The 12,482-nt window shown below is 37.9% G+C and overlaps 1 protein-coding gene across 4 annotated transcripts in view; it reads left to right on the forward strand.

Annotated features, from left to right (window-relative positions):
- The window catches only part of CDK13 (cyclin dependent kinase 13), a 50,950-nt gene that overhangs the window by 23,901 nt on the left and 14,567 nt on the right, over nt 1-12,482 (forward strand). For 3 of the 4 annotated variants that reach the window (XM_042044435.1, XM_042044438.1, XM_042044436.1), the window contains exons 6-9: nt 4,587-4,776; nt 8,559-8,615; nt 11,267-11,368; nt 11,486-11,563. In XM_042044435.1, the coding sequence (XP_041900369.1) occupies nt 4,587-4,776; nt 8,559-8,615; nt 11,267-11,368; nt 11,486-11,563 (427 nt within the window). The remainder of the gene's footprint in view (nt 1-4,586; nt 4,777-8,558; nt 8,616-11,266; nt 11,369-11,485; nt 11,564-12,482) is intronic. The other variant, XM_042044437.1, reaches the window with a different exon arrangement.

Consider the following 12,482-nt stretch of genomic DNA (forward strand, 5'->3'; position numbering starts at 1 on the left):
TAATCAAAGATTTTTGTTTGCTTTAAGTTTTTGTTTTTGGTTTAGTTGTTTGGGGGTTTTTTTCTTATTTCCCTATATTATGTGAGGAAACAAGGACACTATTTACTCCCAGGGATTCTGTATGCCCTTGGCTTGTATCCCTGCTTCAGAATATATGTGGAGTTCCTGCAAGAGGAAAATGCAGTTGAACTTGAAAGGGGAGAATAACACTGTCATTAAATAGAAACTTAATATTGGGTGAAAATGTAAAAAAATAGTATAGCAGCAATGTTTTCTTTAGTCTTAAGGTGATTAATTCAGTAGCTATGGCTGTATTTGTTGTTCTGGAAATTAGAAAATGGATTAATAAAACCTGAGTCAAAAGAAAAGGCAAATGTCTATTGAAGGAACTTTAAGGAACTTCAAGGAATTGGTGGACAATTTCTTCTTTAGTTTTCAAGTTGTGGTTGATAAAATCCTGCTTAAAACTCTTGAAATAGTATATTGTGAGTACTGGAAGAGAAATGTTAAGGAAATAGAAGAGTAAATGTAATCTGATTATATTTAATCAATCAAGGGGAAGAATAATCTATGTATTGCATAGAAGAAGCTGGGGGAGGCTTATTAGGAAAATGAAAATCTGATGGGGTCTCATTTTGAAAACTGAGTACAGAACAAATGTTGGAAACCTGTTTCACAACTCAGCATTGTATGTATTATGCACTGAATGAGGCAGGGATAGTGGGGTTTGTTTAAAGCATTTCTGTATTTCAAGATACTATTGTAATGAATTTATACCAGAATTGAATTTAAATTTGCATGTAATAAGGCATTTCTGGTCTCCTGGTTCCTCTAATCTCAATCTAATCAGATATTTTGAGAAACACTGAACACTTTTCCTATTAATTACATTTGGAAAACTTGCTTAAAAGCCATCATCTATGGGGGCTTTTGGATCATTTTTCCCTGCACCACCACCCTCCCCTTCCAGTCTGAAGCACTTTATCTGTGGGAACAAGTGATACCCTGTTTTGTTGGGTCTGTGTGATTTGAAGACAGTCCAAAGAAATCCAGAGCCTGCCTGTGTCACAAAAACGTGAAGTATGTTTTGTAAGGATTTTTTGGCCTCTCAGAAAATCCACTGTTTATTGCAGATCATTAGTGCCATGTGTTGTTGAGTTACCACTCTTGTATGCATACCTTTACTGCATTATACCCCAGCTCATTTTGTGTTAAGAAACTGCTTCTGTTAGAGCTCCATGACTTGAAACATATGACCAAGAGGAGCAGATGTGTTAATCCTTTAATTATTCTAAATTGGTACCTCACTTGCTGAACCCCATCAGTCTTAACTGACAAAATGGTCAGAAAGGTGGATTTTTCTAAGTGCAAACAAAAGGAGTAAGGTGAAGGTTATTTCCATCCATGTGAATCTCCTTTATTTATTGTGTACCTCCCTAACAGATTCAGCTGCTCTCTCTTACCCCATATTCAGAAATAGGCAGTGTTCCTACTTTTCAACTGTTCCAGCTGCTGCTCTGTCAACATGTAGTGGCATTAAGGTTTCTGATTATCTCAGTAGATGAAGGAAAGTAGATGAGCTGTGTGGTGTTAGTAAAGGAAATGAGGCACCTAGGACACAACCCCTCTGTTAGTGCTTTGTTGCAGCATGTGGAAATGGACTGTAGGCTTTCTCCCACCCCACAGATGGGAAGTGCAGGTCTTTAACACAACAGCAGTAAGATGAGGAACTTTAAAGTCAAGTAAGTAATTCTGAGTTCATTTGAATTGCATGTACTTTTCTGTGAGAGAGCTTTAGGTGTTTTTATGACACTACTTCCCAGAATGGGGACTGGGCAAAGCTAGCATCAAGCAAAATGTGATTTTAAAATGTAACCTCCAAGTTATGAAATGTTTTGCCCTCATAAAAGAAGAAACTGTTATTTTTTCTGTTATGTTCTCCTTTTTTGAGATACGGATATTTGTGCAGCACTTGTTTTGATAGAACTAAAGTATGGTGTGAACTTGAACTCATACTAAGCTGTAGTAAGCACACTTCTGCCTGTGCACAGTTCATTTGTGATGTCTTCCGTGACTGTTTTCTTCTTCCTGAATGACTAGCTGCTTTCCCTTTTATGGAGGATTAAATCCCCCAACGTGATGAAAAGAGATGAAGATCTGAAATTAGCAGGTGGAATAACGTAACCATTTTGTTGGTGGAAACAACAGATTTCTGTCAGAAAAGGGCAACATGTTTGTCTAGGAATAAATTAACAGGAGTTCCACTTCAGTTTGCTTGATAACTTTTTTGCAGCTACAGTCACTTCCAAATATAGCTTGAGTAATACTGAAAATCAGGTTTGAATGGTAAGATTGCCAAGGTTATTAGACTAATTTTCATAGTTTCTTGTAATAGATGAAGAAGACTACCAGTTTTACTTAAAAAAAAGTACTTAATAACGTAGTTAGGAAATAGGCAAGAATGCACAAGTGTAATGAATCTGTGCATTTGCTCTTGATCTGATAAGGAAGGAATATTTAGCATTTATACTGTTTCAGTGTATGTTTCTTAATAAGAGTTGCAGAGAATGTAAATAATCAGATGTCACCTCCCAGGTGGTAGTCTACTTTGTTTATGAGTCTAGTCTATTGCTGTCAGCTTTCCTTCTTGCATAAGGGTACCAATTGTGATTGCTGGTTATAAATAGCAGTGAAAAAATCCTGGGAGTTAGTGACAGAGCAGGAAATTGCTCAAGGCACAGATCCTGCTTTGCATATAAACAAGAGGTCTCTGTTCAGCTGTTCTCACTAAACAGTTCTACAGTCAGTCTTTCTCCTTGTCATGTACACACATGCAGCCGGCTGCCATGACAGAGTTAACTTTCTCTTGTACTCCGTAGCAAGAAGGTACCAAGATTCACTGGTATTCATTCAGTTTTGTTGAACTGACATCCTCTGAAGGATTATTCTGACGCTGCAGCATTAATATCAGGTGTTTTGTTTCGAGGCATTTTAAAATATGTCATGGTTCATACTTCAGCAGTCGTCGTTGAAGTAGATCCAACAACAGATTGCCAGCTATCTAGTTTGAAAAGACCAAGATTAGGAGCCTCTGTGCTGTTCTGTGTTGAACAGGTAAACTGGATTGGTGAACTCAGTTACGCAAATAGTAACACAGCAGACTTTTGATTATTCATAGCTCTTAATACTTCTTCTCTTCTTGTGAAGTGATGGGATTTTGTTGTACCTGCTTGATTCACCTCCTATTTCACCCCCTCTGTACACAGCAGCAGCGGTATTCTATGATAAGTATTTTGCTTTCTCTGTATAACATACAACAGGACAAAAGGACCTCAATCAAAAACAGTGAGCTTCTTGCATGTCTTATGCAATGGCCTGTGGTTTAGCTGATGTATGCTGATCGTTGTTACAAGTTTAACACTTACTGTATGAGCGATCTTATTCCTCAATAGCAGATGGACCTAGCATTCTTTTTTCCCTTTTCAGCTACTAAACAAGAAAAGGAGTCAGTTCATCCGAATGCGGCCATATGTGTATGACTTCTGTCAAGCTGGCTTCTCTTTATTGCTCCAAGATTTTGACTAGTTTCTGAGTTGAAACTTATTTAGGAGCAAGAACATGTAATGAGTTCTTGTTGGGCAGAAGCTATTTCTAGTGGTGGGTTTAAGGAGGTGCTTTTGGAAATGCAAGGTAGACAGACCCACTTGAATGTGCTTTCTGCATTGCTCCTTTCGCTCTGCAGGGGCTGCATTGTTCTGTGTGTCCCAGGGTGAAGAAAGGAAAGAATGAAGTACTAAAAAGTAGATTGTACTGGGAATGGTTGTTTTGGAGATTGGTTATTGCTGCTTCTGAAGCACTCAGCACTTTTCCTCTTTAAGAGTGCTTATATGTATCAAAGAGCCTTGGCTTTAATAGCTTTATTGGTAAAATTATACAGGCTAACATGAGATAACACCACATTCTCTTGTGCTTAATGTATGCATGTGGCAACTTAAAATATGAAGTCTGTCTTTGCAGAGCTGCTGTTACTAGTAGGTTAGTTCTGCTTTCTCATTTTGTCCTGTCTTACAGGTATTTTTAGTCTGAGAAGGGCAGTCCTATTTCTGACCCAGTTGCACAGAAATCTTAAAAAAAATTAATCACTGAGTCATGACAGATGAACAATAATGCACAATAATTCTTGTACATATTTTGTTTCTAGATTTCTCTCAAAACTTTACATAGGTAATATTAGCACAGTTAATTTTTTGTGAAATAAAATGGATGGAGATTGAGGGCTGTAGGGAGAATACATGTTTGTCTAGACTAAAGCACTGTGTGGTAACATTATACTTCTTTTCACAAACATTTGTTTATATGGATATATAACAAACAAATTGTTTATATGGAACAGCAATTTATTAAAACTTTTTACTGTACTATATTACATTTGACATGAGATACAGCTATAAATACTGCAGAAAATGTAAGCAGTTGTATGAAAAATGCTTCTGATTTTAAAAAGTAGGAAACAGCAATGCTTTGGACTGCTGTTAAATCAGTTTTTCTCTCTGTGTTTCTCCTACCTTTTCCCTTTCTTTTTGTAGGTGCATTTTACCTGGTATTTGAATATATGGACCATGACTTGATGGGACTGCTGGAATCTGGTTTGGTTCATTTTAATGAAAATCATATTAAATCTTTTATGAGACAGCTGATGGAGGGCTTGGCCTATTGCCACAAGAAGAACTTTTTGCACAGAGATATCAAATGTTCCAATATTCTACTAAATAACAGGTATGGATATTACTTAAAAGTACATAACAAAAATTGTGTGTTAACATATTTATATCATTCTTTTACTCTTCTCAGTTCACCTGACTAGAGTCATTAGCAAAACTTACTTTTTAAATTGTCTAGTTTCTTTAAAATCAATTGCAAAATAATGTTCCTGCTTAACACTGGAGCCTGCAGCTGTGTGTTAAACTTAATCTGTGTTAAAAGAGAAGACTCAAGTTTAATCCTGTTAAGTCAGAGTATTGGGGGAAAATTATCTGCGTTCAAATATATTAAAATGGAATTGTAGGATGTAAGTGTTTGATGTGTATTCTTTCTGCCATCTCATTTCAAGATCGAAGTGTGGCTAGACTGTTTCTTCGTGACAGTTCTGAGGTCCTTGTTGTCATCAGTCAGGATAATGCTTTAAAAGAGTATTTGATCAGGCATGTTCAAACATGCCTTAACTTACAGTTATTGCTATAATCAAAGGGGGAGAATAATTTGTTTCTTACTACTTTAACGCATGGTAATTACAAATTATATTAGTAAGTGTGGTGTTTTGGTGTGCAGCAGCAAATAAAAAGCCAGTTTGAAGATAGTGGATGACTTCATTACCAGCAGTTGTGCATCATAACCTGGAGTACTAAATCCAGGGAGCAACTCTAAGAGTAAGGTTTATAACAGCAAAAAAGGGTTTAGTTAAAAAAAAGAGCAGGTAGTCAGCTGCTGGGATTTGTTGCCACAGGAGATTTTCCAGGTAGTGTCAGGAGTTTCAAAAAAGATGAGACACATTAAAGGATAGGATCATTAACACCTGCTAATGGGAGTGGATGTTTTAGCATCCTAAACACAGTGTTTGTGGGTTGTGGTTTAGCATGAGGAAGATGGGCCCTAAAGGGAGTGGGTTCACATGTTCTCCCTAGAAATCTACTGCTGCTGTTGGAGAGCAAATACTGGGCAAAATGGATCAAGGGTCTATTTTGATAGGCCAAGCTTTCTCCAAATTAAATTTTCTGCTACCTCCTCCTTTTTCCTTTTGAGCAAACTAACACTAGACTGTTTTCATCTCTGTATCTTACTGCAGCCTTGCCAGATTATGATATGGACTCCTAAACAGATGTACATGTTTCTCCCCATTACTCCCTGTGCCCACACACCTAATCTTATTGCCTGCTAATCTCCAGGGTTAGTGTTTCCCTGTGCACCTTTGGGAACTCAGAAGCTGGATGTAACCTGACAATGGAGAAGAGTGCATTATGGTAGAGGAGGAGCTTGTTATTTTACTGTGCTCTCCAATCCAGGTTACAGAGTTGGATATTCTCCCCGTAGGATAGTGTCTGAGCATCCTTAGATTTTTCTACCAGTAGCAGAAAAACATGATAGTAGATCTGAATAATTTTAAGCCAGTGTTTCAAAAATCCTATTACCAGTTACAGCCTGAAGCCAAACACATGGATTACGTATCTTTTACATGGGCAACTTCAATGAATTTTGAGCAAATACATTGTAGCGGGTTGAGTTCAAAACCGGGCGGAAACACCAATTGAATGTAGCGGTTTTGGTTCAAAATATTCATTACTTACTTATTTTCCTTCTGTGAGATAAGAATTAGGAGAAAATCAAAGCAGGCACAAACCTTAAACAGTTGCAGTACAATGAAAGAGTTTTATTACTAATAGAATTAAAAGTAAAGAGAAAATAACAAAACAAAATTAAAGCAAATCTCCCCCCCCCCCCCGCCCCCAGCACTTCTCTCCTTTTACCCAGCTCACACAAGGATGACAGAACATGGGATGTTAGTCAGTGTTCCAGTTCTTGAAAAGTCTCTCTCTTATGCTTAAGGAAAAAAGGGTTTTCCTTCAGTTGCACGTGGTTCCCAAACTGCTACTAACAGCAGACCCGCCCGGAAACAAACAATCTGCTGTGTGTAGAACATCTCTCCCATGAAAAATCTCACAGTTCCTTCACACTACAAAACATAGGCCATCACATGGGGTTATTAATCTTTTTAAGGATAAGTTATTTTGGCCTGCACACAAAGGCTTTTCTTCGCCACAAGTCTCTAACAGCCTCTTACTACTTCTATATAGCCTGGCATAGGCACTCTTCATAATCTTCACAGGCCACACGAGGATCCTCCATCCCCCCATGTTCTTCAAATGGATTAAAGAGACAAACAGTTTGTAGTATTACAGTTTCTTACCACGGCATGCAAGGAGGTTTTTTAAGCTACGCGCCAGAATCGCGGCACCGCCCTCTTTTCTCCCGTCGCCATGCTCAGCTCCGTCCCACGGGACTCACTTCTCTTTCTCTCTGACTCTGACGCTGCCATGTTGAAGGGTGTTCTTGTTCAGGCTTTACGGTGGGGAAAGCCTCGCTCCCTCTGTGCTGCTGGCTGCATGGTGTCCTCTTCAGTTCAGCACGAAGTGTGCTGGCTGCAGACAGGAGGCTCTGCCGGCTCCCATTGACTCCGCCAGCTCCGCATGGAGAGGAGAGGGACCCGCCTGTCCCCAGGAGCCGCGCTGGATGGGTTTAGCTGTGGCAGTCCATGGCTGGTTTTAGCTGCCTGCGGCTCTGGGACAGTCCCCCCGCAGTGATCCAGGGTCCGTGCCGCAGCGTTGGGAAAGGGGGAAAGGGGCAGTGGCCCCGGCCCGGCCCAGCGGGGCCTGGAGGCTCGGAGCCCCCCCCACCTTCCAGCAGGCGAGCTCCGACAAAAAAGGGGAAGTCCCGCCTTTCTGTGCGGTTTAAATATGTAAATTGTGAGAAGCGTAATTGGTCTTAAAGACTGTCCATCAACTCAGGGTCAACCCAACACATATCTTTATTTTCTAAATACCTTCTCAGAAATAAGCATGTAAATTTGAGGGGAACGTTTCTTTGTTTATGCGCGTTCTCCAAGAAATCAGAGTAAAGGTCTGAGGAGAAAAGTGGATGGAAACTATGACCAGCATATTTGGTCATCACAAAATGGTCACGTATGTGCTATTACCACAAAATGGTCATGCTAGCAGCAAATCTTGCCATAATTTGAGAACATAACATTATTGGAAAGTGATGGGAGTTACAAAAGTTTATCAGTACAGAAAAGGAAAACCACATATAACAGTCCAACATTAATTTCGTGTGTTAGAAAAGCTTGCAGATAGCTTTCTGTTTGAATCATCCAGACTTTACAGATAGATGGAGATTCTAGTCATTGAGCAGTGCCTTTTAGCTGTGGGAACTGCCAGGCAAGAGCTCTGTATCTTCTACTCTTCCCCTTGTGTCTGGGAAAACTCAGGAATGAGTTAGGGGTTATGTCATTCAGCAAGTTGGCTGCTGACAAAACTGAAGCCCTTATCTGGTTGATCACCCTGATTTAAAGGCTGTATTTAAACTGTACAATAGCACAAGAGGACTTTCATGGTTTCCTAGAAGGAAGTATGACTGCTGATAGTTGTTTGCTGTACAAATGCTCATGCTGGCAGCAAGGCCTGAGAAAATAGCAGTTTCTTCCCTCATTTTTTTCCTGCAGAGTTACTGACTTGAATATTTTATGGTATAGACTAAATTTGACTAACATCCAGTGATATAAATGCCATTGGATAAGCATACCTAATTTTGCTTACTTGTCTTTGCTATTTTGTTAAGTTAGCATACTGTTTACTGAAGTGATGCAGAGATAGCAAAGCATTGCCTCTTCATTAATGTAGTTTGGTGAAGATCAGTTGCAGCTGTTTCAGTCTTAAACTTTACCTGATTTTGGGGGAGGAAGGTTTAACAGGATTAACCACTAAATAATTCTTTGCTTTTTCCACCAGAGGGCAGATAAAGCTCGCAGATTTTGGGCTTGCTCGGCTGTACAACTCGGAAGAAAGGTAAGATTCAATTATACTGTGAAAAATCATTCAGAAGTTTAATCTTGTTGCATAACTATTATGAGGGCCAGAAGACTACTGTTTAGAGGAAATGTTACTTTAATGTAATACAAGTAATTGCTTAGGAAATTGAGAGAAATACATGTTGTCTTACACTGCATAAAACCACAAAAGTCTGTGCAAGTGTATTGCTTTTCCAGGTGTTCTGGATAAATAATGATAGAGACTGGCCATATATTGATTGGAAATTAAGTTACAGTCCTAAGTTTCTGATCCTGTAAACCTAAGGTGTATTTCTTCTCTTGGTATACCGAAGACTTTAGGGAAAGCAATTTTTTTTTTTTCCTGACACAAAGTAGCATACAGTTTCTATTCAATAAGCATTACTTTTGTGTAAGATTTAACCTTACATTTCAAGAGGTTCGTTGTATTCTTTAGGCAGTCAGTGCTGTTGAATCTGCTGGAAACAGAGATACATGTTTAAATAAAAGTTATTCTGAAACTTCTTGTGACTTGTGCTTCTGTTGTTCTTGGCTTCATTATGCTCATACTCCAGGAAACAGGTGCACAGTTTTTTTACGATTAAGAACTTCAGTATTTACTTTGTAATGTTGTATTTGTCATGTGGAACTGACTTTTCAAAATTCAGGCTGAATGTTCACTACAGTAGTATGTCCATGAGGTGGTTGGATACAGAGATGGTTGGATACCTGAGCTTACTTAGATTTCTGCATGTCTGTTTTGGGAAATAATATCCATAATGTTAGTTTTATGAGTTTATTGTTTTCTACAGAGCTCTTAGGTTGTTGATAAATGTGTTAGCATTAGTTTCACTGAGCTGTTGCCTCTGAACTGTTATTTCAGGTAAATATGTTCAGGTACAGTTATGAAAACTGCTGGGTATAATAGCAAAGTGAGATAATCTGAAGTAGCTGCTAGCTAATTACTTTTTGGTTTGGAAGTACTTAATAATAAAAGGATGTTATCCTACCTTCTTGTTTTTAACAGTACCAAACTAGCCTAATGTTGTTTGGTTTTTTTTCCCTCTGGTTTACTGTGTTTTGCTTGGGGTTTTTTTAATGTCTGTTTTTAAATTAATTTAAATTTTGTTTGTAAAACTCACTGTTCATTAAGGATTAGAAGTTCAGCATCCTTATAATGCCAGTAGGAGATTTTACTGTACATCAAACAGCAACATTATTATGCCATTATGCATAAATGAACCCAAGATTAAGATAGCTAATAGAATTGCCAGTTGAACATGGGAGAATAATTAGAATCTCAGTAGATTTTTGGTAATTCTTTTTCTCATTCATTTTCCTTCCGACCTGCAGTAACAGGTGTAGTTAATGTATATCAACAAGTGTATAATAGCTGCTGGTTTTAATTCATGTACTTTGCATGTGGTTTACTGTTGTTTAGAATTTAATACTGTTTGAAAGGGTACACAATTTAGTAGGGGCATAAGGGGGAGGAAATAAAAATTTAAGCAAATTCCCAGTAGTTGTTGTAGTTGTGCTCCTTTAAATGTTGTTCTGGTGGATTTAATATGTTTGGAGTAGGAGATATGACAGATTGCATCACAAGACAACTGTTCAAATAAAAACCACCATATCCTAATATATATGAGCAATGTATATGTAGAGGTACCCTTGCTTCAGAGATAAATAAGATAAATGATGGGATTGTTTCCAAAAACATACTACTTTTTAAAAATGAATCGGGGTTATGTGCGTTAATGAAAGAAAGACTCAGATGATTACAGTAATGATACCTGTATTACTGAGAATGCTATAAGAGCTTGTTAGGCTTTATTCTATGGTTATTCATACTTAATGTTACTCTTTCTGTTCAGAGTTACCTTGTGTTGATAACAGTGAAAAATTGAAAAAAAACTGAAATAATTCTGGGATTACTTTTAAAACATCCTGGTTGAAACAAAACCAAAATCGAACATATCTTTTCTGCTTTCCCATCTGAACTGTTGATGCTGTAGTTTAGCTTGTGCACAAGTAAAGTGTGTCTGCGTTAGTAGAAATCTTTCCTTCAGTGGGAGGATGGAAAGGATTATTCACAGTGACCAAAATTTCTGGTTAGAGCTGTGGAGAATTAAAGATGTTGTGAAATATAGGAAGATACTAGAAGCATTCCAGGCTTTGGAATCAAAATTGTTGAACAATATAATTCCAGAAAAAGGCTTTTATCTCTTTTGCTCATACTTAAAGAGGGAAGAGTGACTTTTTTTCTTCTTTTTAAAATGCTTGTAGAGGTCCTGTATTCAGTATGGTAATAACCAACAGTTGCATGGAATTTACTGGTTTTATCTAAGCAGGTCCTGCTCCGGAAATTACTAGCAATGTAATAAATATACAGTATTGCTTTCTGAATGATAGTGGAGATACAGAATTCACGTAGCATCAAGGTGGCTGTGTGATTATTATCTATATGTTCAGTCTGACCTTTTGTAGCCTTCATCAGACAATTGCATTTGTTTTTGTGCAGTTACAGCTTTGCAGGGCTAAAATGAAAAGAGAGTGGGAGATTGTACTGTTCTTAAACAGTATCACAGAAGTAAAGTCCTTAAGGTATCATTTTGTCAGAGGTGTGATCATACCCAAATGATAGTCCTCTCTTCTTCCTCCTCCTAACAGCCGACCATATACGAACAAAGTTATTACGTTATGGTATCGGCCTCCTGAACTGCTGCTTGGGGAAGAAAGATACACACCAGCTATTGATGTCTGGAGCTGTGGGTAAGAGTTTGGACAGAAGCGTAGCAAGGATAAAAACAATCCAAAAATAAATCTTAAAGTTTCTATCAATCTGTAATGAAAGCCATAATGATGGAATTATGCAAAACTGTTTTACAGCTGTATCCTGGGTGAACTTTTTACAAAAAAGCCAATATTTCAAGCAAATCAAGAACTTGCTCAACTGGAACTCATAAGGTAACTTGCAAGCATTTCTACATAGTAGGTGCCTCATAAACAGATTTCTTAGTGTTAAAATCTGAGATAATGCACTGCAAACACCTGCAAGTGCTCAGTTTTTGCTCTAAGTGAGATGTTAGAGGTTTTGAGGGGCAAGTAACAAGTGACTTTGGCACCGACATGAAGGTTTTTTTGTGAATGTTCTGTATTCCTAGCAATGTACAGTTGATCAGTAAGATGGGTTTTTGTAGAGTAGGTGGAGTTGCCTGTTACTGAAATTGTAAAGAGAGCGTAATCAAAATGCCTGTAATTTTTAAGATGATGTTGCAAATTGCTTGCAGCAAATCAAAGTGAGAACATGGAAAATAGTAAGGACAAGTGGGATTTGGGAGGAATAGGTATTTGGGATGCTGCTGGCCATGAGTTCTTGTTTCAAACCTACAATGTACACATTTGGGCTTTATTACTTTTGCGGGAATATTTCTGTTCCCTTACAAACTGCCAGACATTTGATGGAGATAAAAATTCTTATTTCTTTCCTTGTTCTCAATAAATCATAGAATGAGAAGTATTTAATTCAGTAGTACCAGAGCATCTTTTTCTTTCTCTTTATTCAGTGAGCAAAATTTGCTCTTGATTCTGATGTCATAATTGACATTGTAAAGGAGGAGGGGTGCTCTTCCTAGAAACAAGGGGAAAAGAGGGTGGGTCCTACAGAACTTACAGAATGTGAACAGTAAATGGTCAAATTAACTTAATAAAAAATGTTATGAAGTTACATATTGAGATGTTTTTCAAAACAGATTGAACAGTAGCATGTTTCTGTGTAATGTGTTATTAGCTGGCCTGAAAAATTGAAGGTTTTAGGAGGTGCAAAGTGTATCAGTGGTTGTTTTTGGCATAAGAAGAGTTTTAACTCATGGGTTTGGGAATTTTT

Source organism: Corvus kubaryi, unplaced genomic scaffold (genome assembly GCF_017639235.1).
Source record: "Corvus kubaryi isolate FWS band 111438036 unplaced genomic scaffold, C.kubaryi_AGA036_p1.0 37398, whole genome shotgun sequence".
Lineage (NCBI taxonomy): Eukaryota > Metazoa > Chordata > Aves > Passeriformes > Corvidae > Corvus > Corvus kubaryi.